We start from the raw sequence: 25,607 nt of genomic DNA on the forward strand, positions 1-25,607 counted from the left end.
GCAGTGCTGGGCTAGATGCACAATATAAGGCAGCTTCCTCTGTTCCTATTCAACCCAGCCTTAACCCACTATTCATATTACTAAAAGAGCGCATAGGTAAATGGTAAAGGCCCCCTGGATGGATAAGTCCAGTTGAAGGCGACTATGGGGTTGTGGCACTCATCTCGCTTCAGGCTGAGGGAGCTTTCTGGGTCATGTGGCCAGCATGACTGAACCGCTTCTGGTGCAACAGAACACCATGACAGAAACCAGAGCTCACAGAAACACTGTTTACCTTCCCACTGCAGCTGTACCTATTTATCTACTACTTGCACTGATTTGCTTTTGAACTGCTAGGTTGCTGGAGCTGGGACAGAGCAACAGGAGCTGGCCCCGTCGCCCGGATTCGAACTGCTGACCTTCTGATCAGCAAGCCCAAGAGGCTCAGTGGTTTAGACACATATGACAAAGGGAGGGATGTTCACGATGAAGATTGTAGCTAGATTTTAGCCTTTTGTCTTTGGCTATAATTTGTTTCTCAATAAGCCAACACACACATAACTTAACAGAATCAACCAACAGGCTGATTTAATGTTTGATAAGGTTGTGTTATTGTTGTTTTTAAAAAGAAAGAAACGTGAGTAGAACCCAAAATTATTTCTCCCTTTGTATCACACATTAATTATCTGGTGTGCCTCACAAACACCACTGTGCAGTTGGGTCGATATTTTCCTACATTTTATAGATTGAGGAAAAGGCTGTCTCTTGAGCCCATAATGTGTCAAATGGATCATACTAGCACTCAGATAGGCTAACTCTCTCTCACACAATCTTATAAAAAATTCCATTCATTTAAGAAAAGCATGGAAGTATCTCTTCTCATTAGCATTCATATGCATCCATTTGGTAGATCTAGAGACAATTCCACGCTTAGCCATAAAAATCACATGGATGACTTTGCACAAGTCATTATGGGGAACGGACTATAGCTTGGTGGTAGGTGTCAGAGGCTTAGTGCTGTCCAGCTGGCCATACATAAGACTCTGGGCTCCCAGCCAGTTCCAAACAATTGATTTATTTGACAAAGTTCAAATGTACATCTCCAGCATTTCCATTAACCTCCTTCCCCTTGTGCGCAGTTGCTCCCTCTAATGTTACTTCCTCCTTTTCCGCACCCAGCATGCAAGTCTGCGAAAACTCCTCCCCTTACTTCCTCTGTGTACAGCATGACTTGTCCCAGGGTCATCCTCCTCCCCCTCTCCGTCAGACTGACTGTCAGATGACAAGCTGCTGATAATCTCCTTAGGCTCTCTGGTTTCTGTCCTTTCTGTCTGGTTTCTGTCCTTTCATCTTTTCCCGTTTGCCTCTCCCTGACAGTAGGGGCCATTCCTTCTATGCATAGGGCTTCATTTGATAAGGCCATGTATAATTATATCCATGAAATAGTTCCCCTACATCAGTAGCAGGGCTCCATCAGTGCGCAGCAACTACCTGTAGGGAACTCGCAGTCAGATTTCTGGATTTCTTGCTCAACCGAATCTCAGTTGCCATAATAGCTGTCAAAAATCAAAGGCCTTGTTTTCTGGAGCAGTCTTCCCTTCCTGGAGAGAATTCAAAGACCTGTCTCTCTCTGTCTCGGTCTCTTTCAACCACACTTCACTGAATACTGAAAAACTGAGTACCTTTGACAAAGAAAGGGAAATTCATTAATCTCTACCTCATTTCACAAATATTTGTGAAGCGGGGGTTAGCAATGAAAAGCAAACTTGATTGAAAACCTCTAATATTTCCTGAGTAGAAAAGAAATATGGACAAAACAAAAAATGCGCCACAGCGGGAGAAGGATCGTGGATATCGAGCAAATAATGTATTTGCCCACAGACCTTCCCAGCTCACTTGGCCTCTGCTGTCTGCTGAATTTACCACCATACCAGATATGTGGACTGGCTCTTCCAGTTTCCTTTTTTGAAATTCTGCTTCTGTGATCCCAGGTATAGCAACTAGAAGTGGGGAAACCCGTCTGCTGAACTCTGTGGAATTGTGCATGCAAACAAAGATAAGACATTAATGTTTGTGTGATGGTGCCACATAATACTGATGAACACAGCAACTTTTTGCATATGTCTACTTTTGCATCATGTCCCCTGATTATATATTCAGTGCTGGCTTTTATAATCTTATCATAGGGCCAAAAAACCCATGGCGCTGAACACATTGCATGCAATCATACCAGATCAAAATAAATGAATAGTAGGCACCAGAGAGGCATGCGGGGAGGGGTGTTTAGCCCTTTGCTCCACCACCATGGTCATAATGAAAAATCCCCCTCCTGTACAGCTGCAATTCTTGGTGCCAAAGGAGGCTTCCTTTCTGGGGTCAATAGCTGCTTCAGGGGGTCATTTACATCAGGACTGTGGAAGAAAAAGAAAGGGTTAAACCTGTCAGTTTTCATTTTTTGGTACAGAAAGTATTGGTAGAGATCTTTCCTATTCCAATTAATTCAAGAGAGTTCTGGAAGCTTCTCTGTGTGATACAAACTGCTGCAAACTGAAAGTTTCTAGCTGACATGTAAGTTTCTGTTCTGCCTAGAAACATGCAGAAGGTTCATGATGTTTGGGTTATTCCTTCAGAGAAGCTGAACAGCTGGGTTTAAATTAGTTCTGTTATCTCTTTTACTCAAGGTCATGCTGACTATAATAATCGGCCAGAAGGAGCCTGGTTTTCACTTTCTATCTCTCCTTCTGGTGTGGTGTTTTGTATATAGTATGCTTAAGTGCTAAGTCTTAGTCTTAATATAAATTATTGTAAATTTAAGTTAAGTTCTGCTGAAACTGGATTTCTCATGGACAGTGCCAGTCCTGAATGTATTGGGTTTGTAACCATTATGCTCATTTGCCTTCAGTAGCAGTAAAGCTCTGCTGGAGGAAATATTAATTGCCCCTGGCCTATTTTGGGGGAATCCTGCAACATGCTAAGTTTATTTTATATGTTGGAATTGCCTCTGGATCAATTATGAGTAGAATTTTTACAAAACCTCCCCTCTCCCCTGCTGTGCAGTCCTGACGAAAATGGTGTCCCAGCACTATTTAAAAAAAAATGTTCTGGTTACAGACTCATCTAGTCAGGTCCTCAGAGGAAGAATTGCATACTATGCAAAACGGACTGAGAAGCAGGCCCCATGGAGTTCAGTGAGATCTAGACTCCTTGTACTGCTTACTGGGAAATTTGAGATAATTAAACGCAGATTGTTAGACAACGAATTTCAAGAAATCATGAATAGTGTCTGTGCAAGTCTGGGGGTGGTATGATGTGGGCAACCCACGGCAACTTATCCTTCCCATTTGAGCAGTCTGAATCAACACAGGCCATAGATGCTAGCGGGACTGAATGTGCTACTGAGGACATTCCAGAAAATTCCCCTCGCAGAGACACTATCCCTCTGTGGACAGAGACAAATGGAATCAGTAGTGCATGTTTTTTTGCCCTGTCCCTTGTATCATTAAGTTCATTAAGCCGTTAGCAGGGAATGGTGTTCAGACGAATGTAAAGTTTGTTTACTCAGGATGCAGAGAGGATGGTGATAGTAGCCAGGTTTTTGCAGAGGATTTGTGAATATTATCCAGCATTAACTTGAACGTTAGGTACAGGTTTTGCTGGGTCATTTTATTGTACTGAACCTTACTGGACTCTTGCCTATATGCCAATAAAAGGTTTGTGAATTTGTGAATTTGAGTTCTTGTACAAAGGATTACAGGGACGCGGGTGGCGCTGTGGGTTAAACCACAGAGCCTAGGACTTGCTGATCAGAAGGTCGGTGGTTCGAATCCCCATGACGGGGTGAATTCCCATTGCTTGGTCCCTGCTCCTGCCAAACTAGCACTTCCAAAGCACGTCAAAGTGCAAGGAGATAAATAGGTACCACTCCAGCGGGAAGGTAAACGGTGTTTCTGTGTGCTGCTCTGGTTCGCCAGAAGCGGCTTAGTCATGCTGGCCACATGACCTGGAAGCTGTACACCAGCTCTCTCAGCCAATAAAGTGAGATGAGCGCCGCAACCCCAGAGTCGGTCACGACTGGACCTAATGGGCAGGGGTCCCTTTACCTTTACCTTTACAAAGGATTACAGCCTTGCTAGCCTGTCTGCTCACACCTACCTTTATTACGGCATATTCACACAGCCTTTTATTTATGTCTTGGGAACATTGGCATGCTGCTTGTGCCACAGTCTGGTGTAGTTGCTGATAGGTGCTTCACTTCAGGGTTAGTTGGGAGGAGGGTATGTAAAAAAGGAGCTTTCTCTGTGACGATCTACATGATGTCTGAACAGAGACAGTGCACGGGGGAACTTAGATCTGCAGGCTGGGAGAGCTTCAACCACCTGCTTGAAACGGAGCCCTTCGCTGCTGACAGCTCTATTGCAGCCATGCAAATCAAAAAGAGCCTGAGGCTGGAAACAGATTCTTACCATCCACCCCCACCCTCAGCAGCTGGAAGGAAGCCTCCATTTCAAAAGAGAAGATGGAGCTGTCCATAGGGATGCTTGAGGAACTTGGTTTATGTGAATTCCGTGGCAAACTGGGGAAGTAGCTCAGCAGCAAAACATTTACCTTGCATGCAGAGGCTTCTGAGTTCAATCCCCAATTTCTCCAGGTAGGGCTGGGATTGTCCCCCATCTATAACCTGGAGAGCTGCAGCAAATCAGAAAGCTTGGGTGCTTTCTAGGTTCCTGACCTTTACTAACCTGTGGATCAGAATGTATCTTATATTCCTGTTTTCATGCTTTCTTGAATTTTGCAATGCATTTTTCAGCTCGAATAAAATGGACCAGAATGCATTAAAAAATATATCTTTTACAATAATGTGCTTTAGAAATGCAAATAGTTCAAACACATATTGAAAGTACGTGTTTCAATAACATTTCTGTGCAGGTTCCGTCCCCGCGCCATCCCAAATTGCAGATTAATCTGGAGATGGGGCAGAATGGCCTTATGAATAAGCACTTATGAAACTGACACAGATCAGAAACAGACTGATTTGATTAAGCAAACTGAGGCTTTGGGCTTCTTACCCAATTAGATTTTGCTGCTCTTGTCTGCAGGCAAAAATCACAGAGCAGCAGGAAAATGTTTTGGGATGAGGAGGGATAGCTTGCCTCTCCTCCTCCTTGAAAGAACAGCGGTGGGGGTTGGTGGGGTTGGTGTGCAGGCTCATTCCCATTTGTTGCCACAGTCATAAAACTTCCTTGCCTAGTCTCCTGACATCAATCCTTAGTCATAACATCAAGTCAGGTTCCAATTTGGGGAAAGGGAACCTCAGAGAGCCAGTGTGGTGTAGTGGTTAAGAGAAGTGGACTCATAATCTGGTGAACCGGGTTCACTTCCCCGCTCCTCCACATGCAGCTGCTGGGTGACCTTGGGCTAGTCACATTTCTCTGAAGTCTCTCAGCCCCACTCACCTCACAGAGTGTTTGTTGTGGGGGAGGAAGGGAAAGGAGAATGTTAGCCGCTTTGAGACTCCTTCAGGTAGTGATAAAGCGGGATATCAAATCCAAACTCTTCTTCTTCAGGCGTGGGGCCCTCTCAGGATGCAACCCAAGCCACACCCCTTCTTTTCAAACCACACCTCTCACTGGCCTTGTTTCACAATTTCATTGGGTGTTTTTGCCTGACTGGAAGGTGTGTCTTAGATAGGTGTGGAGGATAGAGAGCAATGTATGTAGAGACCAGCTTACTGTACAAAGGTAACCTTTACAGCTGTTGCTCCACCCACTTTTGCCTCTGGCCCCGCCCTCCACACCATGCGCCTACGCCTTCCCCATCCCTGTGCTGTTATTTACATAGATCAGTGAACCACACCCTCAGCCTCCTCCAGCATTTCAACTCCAGGGCAGGCTTCTCCCTTTAAATCTTTTGACATTGACTCGCTCTCTGTCGCCGATTAAGAAGTTTCAAAATTGTTCTTTGATCCGCTATGCAGATGCCTAATTGCATCACGGCACTCTGGACTTCTCAACTTAGCGATGCAAAATCATAAAATGCTTGATGAGAGGTGACATTTTAATCACGCTTTACAGATCCTGCTCAAAGCAGTGCAGATTTGCCTTCCTCCCCCCTCCCCTTTCCTCCTTTTAAGTTGAAGAATACCTGGCTCCCAATTACAAGGAATTGTGCAGGGAAGGAAGGAAATCCTACTGCTCTGCTTGATGAACAAAAACAAAAAAAACCCAGCCTTTTCATTAGCGTCATATCATTCTGCAGTACTAAATGCTGGCATCTATTATAAGCAAAACAACTGTATTGACGAGCTTTCACACACAACGTTTTGTTGCAGAGGATGCTGTGTTTCTGGATGATGAAAAGCAAAGGCAAGAGTATGTCCTGAATGACCTTGGGGTTATTTTCTATGGAGAGCCTGATAGCATAAGATCCAGGAGTTGGAATTATGGCCAGGTGAGTTTTTTTGAATGGACATGTTGGAAGTTCTGCCACTTATGCTGCTGTCCTAAGATCTGGTGCGCCAGCAAATGAACACTTAAGATTGAAGGTGGGCTACTGTCTGCTGGGCCAGGGTGATACCACAGACCACAGTGGTGCTGTGTGACATTCCTGGAACCTTGATCTCTCAGGCTTCAGGCAGATACACTGGTGCAATTTTTTTTTTAACTCTGGGGTATTAGGCTGAAATTCTTACCACAATTGTTTGGGAGGCAACCTGCTATGTTTAATTGAATTACTCCACACGTAAGGACTCGCAAAGCCTGACCTGGATCTGAGTTCTAAGCATTTGCACCAATGTTGTCTGTAGATATTTTCAGATACCTTTTTTGATGGGTGCACATCTGATGCATAAGGATAGGACAGGCAGGTGGATAATATACAGCGGTACCCGGGGTTACAGACGCTTCAGGTTACAAATGCTTCAGGTTACAGACTCCGCTAACCCAGAAATAGTACCTCAGGTTATCAGGAATCAAAAGTTTTGTGTCTCTTTTGTAGGAAATGTATATTTTTTTGTGCGTTCTGCAATCTTCAGGGTGAGAACAGAAATCGTGTGGCGGCAGCGGGAGGCCCCATTAGCTAAAGTGGTACCTCAGGTTAAGAACAGTTTCAGGTTAAGAACGGATCTCCAGAACGAATTAAGTTCTTAACCAGAGGTACCGCTGTACGTTGATTCTTCCATATGCGCTTCTGTATGCTTTGATCCACATAAGAGTGCTTTCAGTTTTATGCTTCCCAAATCTAGCTTGATGCTTTTCATCCACCCTAGTGGGCAGTGCTTGATGAGATTATTGACACTGTGTGTCCTGTCCCCCTACTTCCCACCCTCCAAAAGTTCCAGAAACCTGAGGTATCAGTTTGTGTGTGCTCACCTCTTTTTTTTTAAAGGGGGATTGCCCACCTGTCAATCACTCGATGTTAATGTTATTATCACATCAGGCGACAACTTCATTATTCCAGTATCCATCTTGCTCAGTTGGTTAGATCATGGTGTTGGTAACGCTAAGGTTGCAGGTTCAATCCCCATATGGGACAGATGCATATTCCTGCATTGCAGGGAATTGAACTAGATGATCGTCAAGGTCCCTTCCAACTCTATAATTCTGTGATTCTATGATTCAGCTCGTTGGTGGGCAAAGGCCTCTTTAAAGTCCATTAGCAGATGCAGGTGCGTTCCAACCATTTGAATGCAAACCACACCCCCAATGGACATTTCCCCTCTCCATTTGCAGATGTGGTTTGAATCAGAGCACATGTGTTCTTTGTTCTCACTCATTCTTCTCATTCACAAACACGCAGCTCCCTTTCTCTCTTCCCCTTCTGCTGCTGGGCTGAATGGGATACCCTCTTACCTGGAGTGAACAAACAGAAGAACCAAATCAGGACACAGAGGCAGATGTCTTACTCTTGCCTCAATCTTTGCATTCCTCTTTCTTCCCACTGGTGCTTCTTTCAAGCCGATAGGAGATGGGAGAGGAGTAGGTAGCCTTAATTTTCAGTGATGGAGACAGGCGAAGGGGCAGGAAAGGCAGATGTTGTAAGCGGGTCATCTGGCTGGATAAGGCAATGGGAGGATTGACCTCAAGTAGCCCTGTGACCTACTGGCCAATTGCAGGTAGCATTCTGCCAACCCTTCGCAGTATTAGGATTTCCTACCAGCAGTATCTCCACCACGTCCAGATTCAATTTCATCCTGTTTTAAGAGCTCATCTATTCAACCACAGCCTCAAGACAGTGGTTTAATACTGAGAAAACTGGTATTGGATGCTTCATTAATGAAATATGGAACTCGAGGGAAAGCGTATTGTCTAATTTATGACCCCCACCAGCAAAGCTCTGGATGATTTTTGTCAGCAGCTTCCTATGGATGATAGATGTTAAAAGGCATCAGTGATAAATATCAAGCCATGTGGGACACAATAAGTCAACTGCTAGAGGGCTGAGCTGGGATCACCAGTGATGACCACTGAGTTCATTCTGAGGGGAAAGGAATCACTCGACAGTTAGATTTGACATCTCCGCAGGCTGTTCAAGCCAGGCCAACAAAATTTAGTGATCTGCTGCCACTGAGACATCCAAAATCATTGAGAAGGGAGAATGCCTTGTCAACTTCCAGATGCAAGTAATCTGTGAAAGTTGCTAAAGGTGGAAGTCAGACTGAAATGGACCGAGAAGTGATGTGTTATCCAGTTATTTTATTAATATTCTGTGTTTCCTCAAAAGTGAAGACCTGAAACAAGTCTAGGAATGGTTTTGTCAGGAGGGTCCCTTCCAAAGTGAGATGTTCGCTATTTTCACCAGCAAGTCTCAAGCTCCTCTCAGTTGGCCTTAACTAGCCAAGATAGACTATTTGAAATGGGCATTGCCTTCACAACCCTAGTCAACCAGTCAGCATTCTTGAGAGAAAGCACCTAGGCTGAAGCGATCCTAGTGATTGCAAAAAGTGGCTGCTTCTGACTGTTCTGGTCTATGCTTTGTCACAAACAAATCAGACTGGATCTGAACAACTTCACCATCTTCAAAAGTTATCTCAACAAGCAACTGATGTCTCACTCGCCAGCAAATGCCCATTTTCAGTGGAAAACTGAAAATTGCTTGGAACAGCCTCTGGAACACAACCCTACAGATGCAGTTGTGGCAGAGAAGAATGTTTTCCCCTTTATCAACATTGCTGTCACCTTCTAGGCTTCAAAACGGGCTCTTGACATACATGGGCAGATTTGCCTTGTGCCCCAAGTGAGCTCTTATCTCCTCTCCATACTGGGTGGCTAAGGTCGTTTGAGATGGCAGCAGGGAAAGTGGGCAAGCAGGGGTTGACAATGTTTCTTGCTCCAGTCGATCATTCATTCCAAAATGCCTCTGAAGCATCAACATATTTGCTGCTGGTATCTCCTCTATATGCCCAACATCCATTAGTTTCTGCAAGTCCCCATGGGCAGAGCATTTTAGTGGGCCAGGCAGCCTTTTCCGAATAGGCCTTGACCAGGTAACAATCTAACAATGATGAAGGTCTAATCTTAGTACTTCCTATTGCCAGGGGATTGCTATACCTGCTGAGGGTACACTCAGAGGCAAACTCAAGCTTGGTACTGCACAATGTGCGGAATTATATTTTGAGTATAATTTCTTACTGTTATCACCCTTGGAGTTTGGCCAGTGCTGCAGAGTTCTGATAGATAGTCAATGGAATATGGGGAGGAATAACCAGGAGAAGCTGTAGCTGCATCAAGGAATGTAAAGGGCACCTGCCATCTCGATATTGGGCACTGCCAGATATTGATGTAGTTATGATGGATCATTGGTTGCTTGAAATGAAAAGTCCTTCTTACACTTATGTGATCAAAATGAAGTTCTTTGTGTAGCATTATAAGAAAGAAAGGTAAAGGACCCCAGGGCGGTTAAGTCCAGTCAAAGGCGACTATGAGGTTGTGGCGCTTATCTCGCTTTCAAGCCAAGGGAGCCGGCGTTTGCCCACAGACAGCTTTTCTGGGTCATGTGGCCAGCAGGACTAAACTGCTTCTGGCACAATGGAACACCGTGATGGAAACCAGAGCGCACAGAAATGCTGTTTACCTTCCCACCGCAGCGGTACCTATTTATCTACTTGCACTGGTGTGCTTTTGAACTTCTAGGTTGGCAGGAGCTGGGACAGAGCAACAGGAGCTCATCCCATCGTGGGGATTCGAACCGTCGACCTGATCGGCAAGCCCAAAAGGATCAGTGGTTTAGACTACAGCACCACCCACGTCCCACTGGGAGAGCATTATAAACCGCTGGTGGCAATAGTTTTGGTGCAAAGTCTGCACTTTATTCACCTACCTTGCATTACTGACAGCAGGGATGACTTGATGTTAAGAAATCTGGCTCGCTTAGACTCTGATGAAAGTGGGGCAGACTAAGGACTGCCTCAACCAACAGCACAGAGATAAACAAAAACTTTTATTTGATGAAGCATGTGGCAAGTATGGTGAGCTCAAAAATGGATCCGCATCCCCAGTTGTGAAAGGACCATTTTTCAAGAGCTGCTACCAAAGCATTTTTCTTACTCCAGGATTGTTTACACCAATGAACTCTTGTACACCATTGAGATTTATGGGCCAATTCCTTGAATAAACATTCGGCTTTTTGAAGATGATATTGTTGCTGGAAGCATCTCCTTTGGGAAAGTGTTGACCTCCACTGCGAACTCTGTTTCACACGATAGGATTATAACTCATTATTTAGTAATGAGCTTCTGTTCCATTCCAAAAGAGAGAGAGAAAAGTAATGCAATTATAGGTAACAGAGCCAAGGAGATGAATGATGATAAATGTGTCATGTCCAACCTGGATGCAATTGCATTAGATAGTTCATCGCCATGTCGGTATGTTAACTAATCAGTGATGCAATCAATTTATTGTTGCTATTTTTAACCAACTAGCATTTTTTTTGTTAAAAAAAGAAAAGAAACAGAGGCAAACCCAAACGCATAAAGAAAAGCTTCAACAATTGCAATGGTCCAGCTTGCAACAGAAATATAATCTGCTCATTTGTTTACCACCGCTTAGAGAGGCTCATAATTGAATTCATGTGCCTTTGCCACCATCTCAGCAATTGTTTTCCAAGAGACAGTGTCATTTTTTGGTTGCTATGCAATTTCTTCTGAGCAAATTGGACTGTATCACAGGGCAGGCTCTTTCATAATGAATTCTGCTCTATTTAGGCACTTCTGCCCCCTATTTATTCCTGTCCTTGTTGTCATTGGATCCCAGAATTTAGACTCCTTTATTAGAGTTCATTCTCGAAGACAGTTTCAGGCCACTTGCCGGTGCTGGTCTCTCTTTGCAAGGCTTGCTAGGCCCATCAATAATCAGAAGTACAACTAGTGGCAAACTATCTATATTTGGAGTGGCAGTAGAGAGAGTTTAGAATAGATTTAATTTGAGCTAGGGCTGCCCAGTGCTATTCCACCACCCGATGTATTTTAAAGTTATCCAAAAGCTGAATACTGCAACATGATATTGCATTTGAATATTTGACATAAATAACTACACTTCTGGAGGCTACCATCTTAGTTCAAAATGGCTGCTGCTGCTTTGAGTTGCCGCAGGTGTATTCTGCAACATGCCACTGATTCAATAATTTTGCATTCACGGTGGATTCACGCATTGTTCCGCTTTGTTCATTGTTCTGAAACGCTTCCCCGGTGTTGCCACATTATTGCCATTTGGAAGGGCGCAAAAGCAGGGCACACTTGTGAAACATTTGTGGTTTAAAAAGTTACAGGATTTCAGAAGGAAGTTAAGGGGTCGTGTACTGATTGGTGACAAAGCAGTATGTCTGGCCTGAAACTTTTGCCAGTGCAACAGTATTGAAAGCAGGATTGTGTATAACTGCCCTGTTAGTACCATGAGCACAAATCATCACAAATGCACAATAGAAAGGGCATCTGGAAGGGCTCCTTAAAATCATAGAAATGTAGAGTTGAGCGGGGTCCCTAGGGTCATCTAGTCCTACCCCCTACAATGCAGGAATCTCAGCTAAAGCATCCATGACACATGGCCATCTAGCCTCATCTTAAAAACTTCCAAGAAAGGTTCACCTACCTTCTGAGAGAGTCTGTTTCACTATTGAACAGCTCTTAATGTCAGAAAGGTTTTCCTGATCTTCTTTCTTGTAACTTGAAGCCATTGGTTCAAGTTCTACCCTTCAGAGCAGGATAAAATAAGCTCGCTCCCTCTTCCATGTGACAGTCCTTGAGATGGTTGAAGATGGCTATCATATCTCCTCTCAGCCTCCTCTTTCCCAGGATAAACATACCCAACTCCCTCAACCGCTCCTCAAAAGGCTTGGTTGCCAGACCCTTCATCATCTTGGTTGCCCTCCTCTGCACACATTCCAGCTTGTCAACATCCATCTTAAACTGTGGTGCCCAGAACTGGACACGGAACTCCAGGTGTGGTCTGACCTTATTCAACAGAACAACTACATATATGGAAGAAGCCAAAAGGGCATTCTCCGTGTGTGACTCTTGTGTAAAGCAGCCAGAATCTGCCCTTGCGAGTTTGCATGGGTCTGATGTGCAGCTGACTTGCATAAGCCACCTTTGAACTGCAGCACTATGCCTGTCTTGTCATGCACCAGTGGCAACCATGGCTTAAAGCAGTGACATACTCTGGAGCCACCTTTAAGTCTAAGCTGGACAATCCCACCCACTTTAATTTTTATATATTTTCACCTTTACAATACATGTCTCTCCCCATATGAACTCTACCACTTGTGAGCTGCAAATTGGACTGTGCGCCATGTTATGTACAATACAGGAAGTGACGGCGAACTGGTATTCAGAGGCAGCTTGCTTCTAATCATGGAAGTAGTACGTAGACTTCATGATGGCTGGTCATTATCTTCATCTTTCTAGTTTTTTAGAGCTTGCACCCTCTCTTTTTCAGAAAGGCCTTTGGCTGCTGAAATTTTTAATTAAAGCTTTGTACTACTGCTGCTGAGATATGTTGGTTTTGTAGTATATTAATGGGGGGTGCTTAATGATAATTTTTATTGCAGTTTTATGGTTTTATATTATCAATGTAAGGTGCCTCAAGCCATAGAGAGGCGGTGTTTCAATGGCTAAGGATTGTTTGTTGTTTGTGTAAAGAAGTATATCAAACATCTTTTGGTGGTTTGATCTGAAGTGGCACAGCTGAAGTTATAATTCGTATACTGTATAAGAAAATTGGTGTTTCCTACATGGAATTGAAAAAAGAATTCTCCTCCCTCTTTCGAAGCAAAGAGCATTTGTTTCCTGTTTGTTTTCTAGAATGAGCACTAAATCCATTCTCTGTTTCTTTCTTTTTCCTCCCTTTTATTTAGTTTGAAGAAGGTGTTTTGGATGCATGCCTATACCTGATGGACAGAGCACAGCTGGATCTCTCAGGCCGAGGGAATCCGGTCAAAATCAGTCGCGTTGGTTCTGCAGTGGTACGTAATGAACATATAGTGGATGCAATGTGTGGAGTTTAATGAACCATTTGCTTGTTACTTGGCTTAGGTCAATATGCCCCCATCAATCTCAATTGCGCTCTCTCTCTCTCTCTCTCTCTCTCTCTCACACACACACACACACTTCAGTTTTAAAGCCCCAGGGCTGGCTCAACAGCTGGGCTAGAGCAACAGATTGTGGAGTACCACTGAAAAGCAGTGCCGGATTTACATATAAGCTATAACTTAGGGCCCCACTCTCTTGGGGGCCCCCCAAAAATTAAAGGGGGAAAAAGTGCTTAAAGGGGGACAAATGCTTGGGAGTCTTCCGATATCATAGTCCATGTAGCAGAAGTTGCACAACATTCTTTTAAACTGAAGCCCCTTGTGTTTTCAGTGTTCCTCAATACTTAGCTTTGGAGCATACAGAACAGTTTCTCCTTGGTGTCCTCTCCGGAGTCAACCTAGGAGCCAGCGGTGCCAACTCCCGGGGGCCCAATGGGCCTCCCAATATTTTTTTGGGGGGGAGTGGATCCCCCGTGTTCAAAAGAATCAGGGCGAAGCATGGAGCTGAATGTGGTGTTGCTTAAGTGACTGGCTCCTTCTCCCCCTCTTCCTCCTCCTGCCATGGAGAAGAGGGGGAAACAGCCCCCAGCCCATGGCGGCGGCAGCAGCAGGAGGAGGAGCCACTGGCCGTTGAAAGTATGGTGCCACCACGTTCAGCTCTGCCTCCTGGCTCCTCCCGATCTCCTGACGCCACATAGGGACTTTGTGTGCATGACGTCACACACTATGCCACAGGCACGACATTGTGTCGCAATCTCAGACCACTACACCTCTGACTATGCTGCACTTTTTGATACAGGCTAGAGAGACGTGCATTCCGTAAATTCAAGCCACCAGGATCATGACAGCAGTGCAGTTTTGGAATGCAAAACAGTGATTTTCCCCTTTCATTAATGTCTCAGTGTTTTGGCCTAGAGGAAATTTATCGACTTTTCTTTAAAATTAGGACTACAGTGATAATTAGACATTTAAAAAAAGAAAAAGAGGGGAAGAGAACGGGGAGGGAGTGTGTCCTGGTAAAAATCAGAAATAGCCCAAAATGCTTTGGAGCTTAAGGCAGACAATTCAAATAGCATCCCCGCTGATAATAAAAAATATAAAATAAAAAACCAAATTTTGCTCACCCACAGCTTTGGACTGTCTCCTAGCTCGTTTTAGATAAATTAGGCAATTGATACTGTAATGCCTTTTATCAGCACCTCTCAAATCTACACCCTGAGGCAAGCTGCATCACCCTGGCTCATGGTAGATCCAGTTCTGTCTAAAATAATAGGGTCTCAAAAAATAAAATAAAAGCGGGTTAGGTTCCCCAAAAAGTCTAGCGACAGAGACTACAACCCTAATCATGTCTACTCAGAAGTAAGTCTAATTCCATTCAGTGGTGTTTACTTCCAAGTAAGTGCGGTTATAGTGTAAGAGACTGAGCTATCAATCAAGAGGTCCTTAGGTTGACTTTTGTCTATATGTAGGCCACTTGTGCATCACCAAAAGAAAGGGTGAAAGACAGATTTGCATACGATAATTTGTATGTATATATGCAGATTTTTTTTGGAGGGGGGGAATCTCTGTAATTTAAGTAGAAATACAATACGTCTCACTGTTGTGGGGAAGACTGTGACCAGATGACCTGTGTCAAAGTCCCTGCTCTCCTCTTCTGCTTCTTTGTTACTCTCCTTCCTTGGAGGTTTTTAATCAGAGGTTGGATGGCCATCTGTCACAGATGCTTTAGCTGAGATTCCTGCATTGCAGGGGGTTGGACTAGATGACCCTTGGGTCCCTTCCAACTCTATGATTCTATGAACATCCCTTCAACTAGAGGACTGTTAATCTGTAAATAACATGGCCACTCTACCTCTGCCATGAGCACACTAGGCTGGCTTTAAGCAAAACATTCTCTCTCTCAGTCTGCAATATATTAAGTGGATTCTAAGGGGAAAAAATGGGACACAGGTGGCGCTGTGGGTTAAACCACAGAGCCTAGGACTTGCCAATCAGAAGGTCGGCGGTTTGAATCCCTGCAGCGGTGTGAGCTACCGTTGTTTGGTCATGGTCCTGCCAACCTAGCAGTTAGAAAGCACGTCAAAGTGCAAGTAGATAAATAGGTACCGCTATGGCGGGAAGTTAATGGCATTTCTGTGTACTGCTCTGGTTCGCCAGAAGCAGCTTAGTCATGCTGGCCACATGACCCGGAAGCTGTATGCCGGCTCCCTCGGCCAGTAAAGCGAGATGAGCGCCGCAACCCCAGAGTCAGCCACGACTGGACCTAATGGTCAGGGGTCCCTTTACCTTTACCTTAAGGGGATAATTATACAGTGGTACCTCGGGTTACAGATGCTTCAGGTTACAGACTCCATTAACCCAGAAACAGTACCTCAGGTTAAGAACTTTGCTTCAGGATGAGAACAGAAATCGCACGGCGGCAGCGGGAGGCCCCATTAGCTAAAGTGGTACATCAGGTTAAGAACAGTTTCAGATTAAGAACGGACCTCCAGAACAAATTAAGTTCTTAAGCTGAGGTACCACTGTACAGACTTAACCTTACAGGGTTGTTTTAAGGATGGGCTATGTGAAACCCTTTGAACACGTGGAAACACCATACAAGTGCTAAATATTAATTTTTTGCATTCTAAGGTGTAGATGATTTGGTGTTTGATTTGGAAGGCTCTTAATTATTATTCCAGGCATGAGTGGTGGTTTGTGGGTGGTTTTCTTCAAGTTACAGGGAACCAGGCAGAGGAACGCCCTCCCGCCAGATGTCAAGGACATAAAGAACTATACAACTATACAACTTTTAGAAGGCACCTGAAGTCAACCCTGTATGGGGAAGTTTTTAATGTTTGATGTTTTATTCATAGAATCACATAGTTGGAAGGGACCCTGAAGGTCATCTGGTCCAGCTCCCTGCAATGCAGGAATATGCAGCCGTTCCTTAAGGGAGTCGAACCTGCAACCTTGGTCTTATCAGCACCATGCTCTAACCATTGGAGCTATCCATTTGCTTACTGTGCTTTTATGTTTGTTCGAAGCCACCCAGAGTGGCAGGGGCAACCCAGTCAGATGGGCAGGATACAGTTGTTGTTGTTGTTGTTGTTGTTGTTGTTGTTGTTGTTGTTGTTGTTGTTGTTGTTGTTGTTGTTGCTGCTGCTGCTGCTGCTGTTGTTTCTGTAGCTCCTTTCTAGTCCAAGGATGGCAAGCCTCTGGCTCACTTGCTGATGAACCCCAACTCCCACCAGCCCCTGCCAGGATGGCCAACAGTGAGGGATGATGGGAGTTGCAGTCTACCTACATCTGCAGGGCCACAAATTTGTCTGCCAAATTTGCCATTTGCCAGGCACAGTGTGTTGGTTTTCCACTGGTTTGGAAAGCGGAATGATACTGCCATCCAGCCTGCCTAGTGCCTTTTTATTTCCTGGCGACGGCCACTCAGGGTCTCGCCCTGAAACCCCTTTAGGTCTGCTGCTGAATGCTTATCTCAGGGTTCACAGGAAGTCGATTTTCTAATTAGAAACCAGTACTTAATCCAGCCAAAAGCTTTTCAATGAGAGTCGTGATTTATTTGGCAAGAATGTAGCAACTCGGTATTAACATAATTACAAGGTACAGAGCAAAAGGAGCTTTTCCGCATAGCCTCCACTGATTTGGTTCAAATTGCTGGAAGGAAATGTATTGCTCACTAATAGCTATCCATTTAGTCATTAGTCAGCAAAACTCTCACTCCATACAGCCTTACCCCGAGCAAAGTTAGACAAGCAAAATCTTTCTTGTTCTCATGATGGGCACACGGTAGACAGCCTATTTCCACACACACATACACCGCTTACTCAGGATAAATTATATCAAAACCATTGGAATTGCAAGGGGGTCAAATAGAAGTTTTCTCTTCTTTTTCTTGCAAAACAGGTCAAATGCTTTCTGGGACACATTTCGTTTCCCACTAAATGCTGATAAGTTTGGAGCTGAATCACACAACCATTTTGGTGTTGCTGAGGGGTTTTGGGTGTGCTTGAAAGCTCGCGCTTTGAAGGCACACTAACCTCATACTCTCCAATTTTTCAGGCGCATGTACCTTCCCAAAGAATGGTCACTACTAGATCCCCAGCTTCCCCATACCAGCTCACTCAAATCAGACCATTCCTTCAAACTTGCCATTAGTGACCAGAAGAAAGTCCTTTTGTAGCTTTCCTCATTCATACAGATCTTAGAACAACTTGTACGTGTGTAAATATAGCCTGTTGTAGGCCACAAGCCTGTAAGAAAAATGCAGCTCAGTTTGTTGTGGCAACCTGGCATTCACCCAATGAGCAGTGGAGGTGATCTGAGGATAGAATCACATTATGTATCTTCCTCTTCTTTGGCGATCACTCATTTCCGAGTAAGATTGTCTTAACAGTGAGTCCGTAAGTGACTGTGGAGACCAATTCTGGATCCACACATCCTTCCGCAGTGGGGACATTGGTTTCCGGGTGGGAGTTGATCATGGTGAGGTTTTGCCAAGCATGCCTTCCTCTTAGAACGTTTCTCCCTCTCGTCCTGAGTTCAAGCGTCTTCAAAGCCCATGACAGCTTTGCGTAAAGGCTGTTTATGAATGGTGCATTATGGATCATCCCATTATGTGAGAATGCATTCTCACATAATCCTGCCTGTAAGAATGTATTCTTAAGGGGCACCCTCCTCCCACAATACACAGCCTTGACTCCCCACCTCCAGAACTCTTATTTGTGTGGGGAATTGCAGTCAAACATAACTATGCACGAGTGGTAGTTAATGCATAAACTGGGGTTCTTCTGTGTGGATTGTGACTCAGGTTCAAATCCTAAAGGATGTCTTTTCTGTGTGAATTTAGGACCCTTCCAGATATACCTTTTGTGGGTGATTGTGCTCATGATGCTATCAGGGCAGTCAGACACGATCCTGTTTTCAATATTGTTTGTGCCTGCAGTAGTGCTGCCCACTGCTTCGTTTCCAAGCAGTGCATATCCCATAACTACCTCCTGAAATCCCAAAACTTGTTCTACCACAAATGTCCTGGTTTATTAATTTGTTTTATCCTGCTTTTGTTGCACTGTAGCTCTTCCAGACAGCAATATTGTGGCAGGGCTAGGGAAGCATTGCAGAACAACTAATAGAGCAGAATAAACACACCTTTTACTGTGTGAGGAACATGTTGCAGAATGCACTCTCAATAAAGCACCCATCTGGTGGGCCTCTCACTGGCTTGTTCTCCCTCCAGATCAATTCTAAAGATGATGACGGTGTGGTGTATGGCTCCTGGAACAGCGTTTATGAATACGGAGTGCCACCCTCCTCTTGGACTGGAAGTGTAGAAATTCTATTGGAATATCATAGTTCTAAAGAACCGGTGCGGTATGGTCAGTGCTGGGTCTTTGCCGGAGTCTTCAACACTTGTAAGTATGAGATAAAATATGCAATGAATCTTTTGTGGCACGGACACTGTTTCTTTTTCACGTTGGAATGAACCAGAGCCCTCCCAATACCCTTCTGAGATTGCATTGATGCTTGCACCAAATAACAATAATCTTGTTGCACGCCACCCCAATCTCCAAGGGTTCCAGGCGCTTACCAAGGGCTTGGTTTCCTCAGAATGGGCAACAGTGGACACTATGGTGTCTTTATTATTTATGGCTTGTTTACACATACATACAACTTTCTCCACGACATAAATAATTTTATAAACTTCTATCATAGCACCTCTTATGTGCCTTTTCTGTAAACTAAAAATGGCAAATGCTGCAGTCCTAGGGGAGTCATTCAATAATAATAATATTTATTTATTTATTTATTTATTTATTTATTTATTTATACCACGCTCATCTGGCTAGGTTTCCCCAGCCTCTCTGGGCGGCTCCCAACAGAATATTAAAAACACGATAAAGCATCAAACATTAAAAACTTCCCTAAACAGGGCTGCCTTCAGGTGTCTTCTAAAAGTCAGATAGTTGTTTATTTCCTTGACATCTGATGGGAGGGCGTTCCACAGGGCTGGTGCCACTACGGAGAAGGCCCTCTGCCTGGTTCCCTGTAACCTCACTTCTTGGAATGAGGGAACCGCCAGAAGGCCCTCGGAGCTAGACCTCAGTTTCAGGGCTGAATGATGGGGGTGGAGATTCTCCTTCAGGTATACTGGGCCGAGGCCATCCCCTTGAACATTTTCATTGCCCTTTTCCAAACCTTTTCCAGCTCTGCAATGTGGTTTTTGAGGTGACCCTGCCTTACAAGGAGTGATGACCTGCGACTTTGTGGTGAACGGTGGGATATACATGCTGAAAGCAAATAAACCAATATTCCCATCCACTAACTCTCTCAAATGAAAGGAAACATTATGTTGCTGAAATGCAGACAGCAGAAGCTGGGCACTTTCGGTACTGTTGTTGCAAAGCACTTAGCCAAGTGATAAATAGCCAAGACATTAGCCTGTTGTGGTGTTTTGTTTTTTGAAAATGGAAGATGTTGGAATGTACATCCTTGTTTAAACATATATTGCCATATGTAGAAGAGACGCAAACTGTAACAAACATCCTGTTTCTGTCACAGCTGGCAGAACTCCAGAGCAAAACCTATCTTTCCCTTCGTAGTTATGCCAATATAAGTAGGTATCGCCAGATATAAAGAACAGCTACGCATTAAGAAACATCCAATTTATCCACATCCACTTTCATTCCATGGGAGATGCCTTTATGAATCTTTATTCAGAATATGGTGAGAGTGGATTTTACGCAAATGCTGTAAGGACATATTAAAGTAAACCTTGAGCCATGTTCCGAAAAAACACCACATGTCTGCAAGGAAATTAACATTTGAACGCTCTGAACTCGGTACATCTCTAACACAATTTACAGAAAGCATGCTCTACTTGCTACTCCCAGGTTCACTTGCTACAGGGGCTCAGAAAGTCAAGAAAGGATAAGTAAAATACTTTGATATATATCCAAAAGAAGGACTGTATTAAGGCAGTGGAGTCTGATCCATTAGGACAAATGGGGCACTGCCCGACCAGCCTCAATCTGCCCTCAAGCAGCCCCATGCCTGCCTGCCTTCTTACTTATGAACAGTCCAGGGGGTAGCACTATCTGCAAGCTTCTTCCTCCCTTAGCCTATGTAGAACTCAGTGGGAGTAGCTGGGTAAACATAGACGTTGTTGCCTCTGTGACTCTGGCTCCACCTACTGTTGGCCTCCTGCTTTCTTCCCTGCTGGTTTCAATGGGCACCAGCAGCCACCACTATTTGTGAGAATCAATAATTGTGAATGATCACACATAAAGCCCATCAAAAAATCTCTGAGAAGCCCATGAATATGAGCTGAAACTTTTGCATTTATTTCAGGCATTTGCTTTCCCCAAGCTCTAAATGGTTTGCATTAAAAAAAAACCAACCCCACCAGCATTTACAATCACATATAAAATAAAAATCACAATAATTAATTACAATTCCATTTTAACAGAACTCCAGGAAAAGTTTCCACCAATAAAACCACATCCTATGGCAATCACATTCATCTTTTAAAACACAAACTCCGTGTTTAATATGCACAGCAAATTAATTTCCAGCTATTTAGGGTTTCTAATGCTGTATGGGTGCAACGATTCAGCTTCCCAAGGTTACCATATTGAATATTTTGGGACAGTCATCTGTTAAAAATGCTAAAACATTCTGAAAAAGAAGGAGCAGAGCCATTAATCTTGAAATTGTCAGCTGAATTATTTCCAATGAGCCTTGATGGCTTGCACACTCAAAGTCTGGGAGGGCATTCGAATTAAGCTTAATCAATAGGTGCATATGGCATTGGAGGAATCCAGGCAATTTGTCATCAAACCATTAAAATGAATGCGCGAGAAACATTACTCTTCTGCATGAAACACTGCAGCCACCTTAGGGCTACAGAATATGAACTACGTACTGCAGGAGTGTCAAACATGAGATCTCGGGTCTTATTAGGTCCTAGGAGGCCCTGGTGTGGCTTCTTCTATGCAAGAAGCTGCATTAGACTGGTCCACCTAGCTCAGTATTGTCAACTTGCAGTGGCTCTTCACTTGAATAATAAACTGATATTAAGATGAACATGTAATGAAAAAATCAACCTATAATAATGTACAATACAAATGTGTGTAACAAGCAATAAGAGACCTGTGTGTTAGATAGATGATAGATAGATAGATAGATAGATAGATAGATAGATAGATAGATAGATGATAGATAGATAATTTATTATGGTCCGAGACCAGCTTATAAAACACACTTGGGGGTACAGTCACAGAAGAAAAACAAACAATTAAAACAATGTACAGTGGTGCCCCGCAAGACGAATGCCTCGCAAGACGAAAAACCCGCTAGACGAAAGGGTTTTCCGTTTTTTGAGGCGCTTCGCAAGACGAATTTCCCTATGGGCTTGCTTCGCAAGACGAAAACGTCTTGCGAATCTTGCGAGTTTTTCCGCTCCCCCCCCTTTTCTAAGCCGCTAAGCTGCTAATAGCCGCTTAGCTGCTAAGCCGCTAAGCCGCTAATAGCCGCTAAGCTGCTAATAGCGCTAATCCGCTAAGCCGCTAATAGGGATGCTTCGCAAGACAAAAAAACCACAAGATGAAGAGACTCGCAGAACGGATTATTTTCGTCTTGCGAGGCACCACTGTACAACAATAAATTTAAAAACAATGTTCAACAATAAACCTGTGTGTTAATAAAAATGCAAAAAACAGTCTCAGCAAGATTAAACTACCAATATCAATATACATATCAATGAATTGAGTGCCATATATATTTAAATATATTTAAAATCCATGCATCTGTAGAGATAATGTACAAATTCTGTGGAGAAGTACAATTAATGTCGTTACGTACATATAAAAACTCTGTTTTTGTACTTCCTTAGCCTTTGTGAAGGCTGCAGGTGAAGTCCATTACATTGGCTGTAGCCATTTTTCCGCACAGGAAACGAAAAAAGTGTGAAATTGATTAAGTGGCAACTTTTGGCTGCAAAGGAAAGAATCAGGGTCACACTCTAAGCATACCCTCAAGTCTTCCTCCTGAGGGTGCGAAGGAAGAAAGGAAGAACTGGGGGTGCATTTAGAGTCTTCCTTCTGGAGGATTCTTCCCATTGGAGTAGAGTCATCTCATGTTCTGGGGTGCCAGGTGACTGACAGTTGGGTCGTGATGTCCACCTGTCAAAGTGGCCCATGGGGGGTGGTCTTGGGAGGGTTATGAATGCAGGTCAGTGGCCAGTTCTAGTTTGTCAGCATTCACTATTCTGACAATTAATTTGCCAGGTATGTTTCTTAGATCTTTTATGACCACCCTAAAAAACAAAAAAACTTAGTCTCTATAGTTTATTGATAAATTGTCCTTCCTACAATACTCTCAGTAACCCTCAAAGATTTATATCTGTTTAGTCTCATGCAAACACCACTGCATTGACTTGAACATTTTTCTTAAAAAATAATCTCCTCTTCTAATAGTTTTGAGGTGCATAGGAATTCCTGCCAGGGTTGTCACCAACTATTCCTCAGCCCACGATAATGATGCCAATTTGCAGCTGGATGTCTTTGTTGATGAAGATGGAAAGGTGGATTCCAGACTCACAAAAGACTCGATCTGGTAAGGTATCTGTTGCTTATAATTTCCATAAAATTGAGACAGTTCCACATTTTGCATTTCAAACCCCAATCAAGAGCCTTGTACATTTTCCATTTGTATTATTCTTTTTGTGTGTGTGCATGAATCTTCGTTATGGAGGATGTACTTACTGACCCTTTGGCTATACTGTAACCGGAGTGGCGGAAAGTGGGCACAAACCGCAGGGAGCATAAAGTCGATATCAAAAATGATGTAGTGCACTATTGATTGATTTCATAACTCAAAACTAATTCTACTTCCCAAGAGGGTGGGATAGAAGTATGTGCATACAAGCGAGCAAGAAATATAGTAAAGTTACTTGCCTACCCCTAGTTGCAACAGAAATTAACTTTTCTTTATGATTTATATGTATTGATATACTGTCCTATAACCACATGGCAACAGAGCAGATCAATCACAAAATATACGAAAGAAGCATAAAAACAACTGGAAAGGAGAAAATGAGAACAGATGAAAAGAACTAGGAAAACTAGAAGTGGTCTTTACCTAGCGTTGAAATAAAATCAAGTCTGGGGTGCCACCACCAAAAAGGACATTTTGCAGTAAACATCTGCTGCACTATGCTTTCCAGGGCACCTGTTTCTAAAATTATTTTATTTACAGTGGTACCTCAGGTTACATACGCTTCAGGTTACATATGCTTCAGGTTACATACTCCGCTAACCCAGAAATAGTGCTTCAAGTTAAGAACTTTGCTTCAGGATAAGAACAGAAATCAGGCTCCGACGACACAGCAGCAGCGCAGCAGCAGGAGGCCCCATTAGCTAAAGTGGTGCTTCAGGTTAAGAACAGTTTCAGGTTAAGTACGGACCTCCAGAACGAATTAAGTACTTAACCCAAGGTACCACTGTACTTACTTAGGATTATGCCTATAACCGAGTCTTCCTCCAAGGTGCAGCTTACACATAGTTCTTTCTCTGGTAGTCCACCTCACCCCCCATGTAGGCAAGTTTCAGGGTCAGACCTTCTTAGCTTCAGCAGTGGAACTGTCCCATGTAGCATCAAGCAAGCCTCCCCCACCCTTGGGCCCCCAAATATTGTTAGACGACAACACACCCACCCCAGTATCCCCAGCCAACATGGTCAATGTTCGGGAAAGAAAAATTCCAACAACATCTGGGAACCGGAGCTTGAGACAGGCTGTTCTAGGCTGTAAGGGAATGCTTTGATCTCGCTCCTCCCCTATATATATCTAATGCTTTCATATACTTTTCATTTCATGGAGTCATTCATTGTCCAGCAATTCTCTAAAACCTAATTCAAAATTAAAGTAAGTGGAGCTTTGCAGATCTATAACAATTGTGGGTAAGCTCCGGAGTGGTTTAAATCTTGCTTCCTTTTGGGAACTTGATTACATTTTTGAACTCCCCCTTTAATCTTCTCTCTCCATGGTATATTTATTGCTACATGATATGCACAACCTCTTGGGTCATACATTAATTTAACCTATAGTTCTTTCTATTCCTCCTCTATGTCTTTTCTCTTCATTTGTACCACTCAGTGGAAGCTGTACCCTAAATTGTTTTGTATCCTAATTTTGATGTGATATTAATGTGGTCCTTTTTTCATTCAAAGCCGAATTTAGAATATTTAAAACCATTTTAAACATATCCTGCTTCAGGAAAATGTATGCTGCTTCTATGTTGCATTACATTTAAGTGTTTTAAATTTATTGGTAGCCACCCTGAGCCCAGAACCGGGAAGGGCAGGGCATAAATAAAAAATTATTATTATTTATTATAACATCACAGCATTCCCAGCAGTTTCAAAAATTCAGGCAGTGTGCATCTCTTTCCTGGAATAATTCCCCCCCACACACCCATCCCGTCCTGCTTCATTAACTCACCTAACTGACAAGTTTCCCCCAGCTTTCATTTCCACTTTGAAATGTCTCATTAAAGCAAGCCTCAGATTCACACCAATGCAAACTACTCGTCCCTCTTTCCCTCAGCCATTATCAATGAAACTGGCTGAGCTTAACGATCCTTATATTTTCCTAAGACATTATTGCAAATATTATTGCTTGAGTATCTGAGACAATGGCCAGGGTTATGTAATTAGCTTTTCATCTACTGGGAGGGAGCAGGTAATTTTTTTTATTATTTTTTTTAAGGAAATTGCTGTATTCCCCTCCCTCCTCAAATCTCCTGAAGCTTGTCTGAAAAGTGTCTTCTGAGAGGCCTGTTCTCCCTTATTCGCACTCTTTCTGGAGCCTTATTGAACCAGTGGAATGAAAATGGCATGGCTATATTTTGGTTTTTTTATGAAAGTTTGAAATATCCTGGACAGATTTCAAATGGGATGATGACCCTGTGGTGTTTCTGTCAAGGCCGAGCTGAGAAGCCAGAATGTGAGGAGGCCAGGGCCAAGGGATGAGCCTGTTTCTTGGGCACAATCCCAGCCCAAGTCCTTTGCAGCCCTTCCTGTCCAGGAAGCCCCAGGAACCTGACTAGATTTGTGTGGCC

The 25,607-nt window shown here is 43.5% G+C and overlaps 1 protein-coding gene and 2 long non-coding RNA genes across 3 annotated transcripts in view; 2 read left to right on the forward strand and 1 right to left on the reverse strand.

Moving 5' to 3' along the window:
* LOC309348104 overlaps positions 1–25,607 on the reverse strand; it is a 436,068-nt gene that overhangs the window by 304,214 nt on the left and 106,247 nt on the right. The window lies entirely within an intron of this gene.
* The window catches only part of F13A1 (coagulation factor XIII A chain), an 81,142-nt gene that overhangs the window by 35,161 nt on the left and 20,374 nt on the right, over positions 1–25,607 (forward strand). Inside the window, exons 5-8 of the mRNA XM_081873041.1 lie at positions 6,308–6,426; positions 13,324–13,431; positions 18,728–18,902; positions 22,965–23,103. Coding sequence (XP_081729167.1) covers positions 6,308–6,426; positions 13,324–13,431; positions 18,728–18,902; positions 22,965–23,103 — 541 coding nt within the window. The remainder of the gene's footprint in view (positions 1–6,307; positions 6,427–13,323; positions 13,432–18,727; positions 18,903–22,964; positions 23,104–25,607) is intronic.
* Positions 377–5,542, forward strand: LOC309348163. The gene is made up of 3 exons (XR_014159253.1): positions 377–979; positions 1,360–3,717; positions 4,096–5,542. It is a non-coding gene; the product is annotated as an uncharacterized lncRNA (long non-coding RNA).

This window comes from Podarcis erhardii (assembly GCF_964252035.2).
Source record: "Podarcis erhardii genome assembly, chromosome: 8".
Classification (NCBI taxonomy): Eukaryota; Metazoa; Chordata; class Lepidosauria; order Squamata; family Lacertidae; genus Podarcis; species Podarcis erhardii.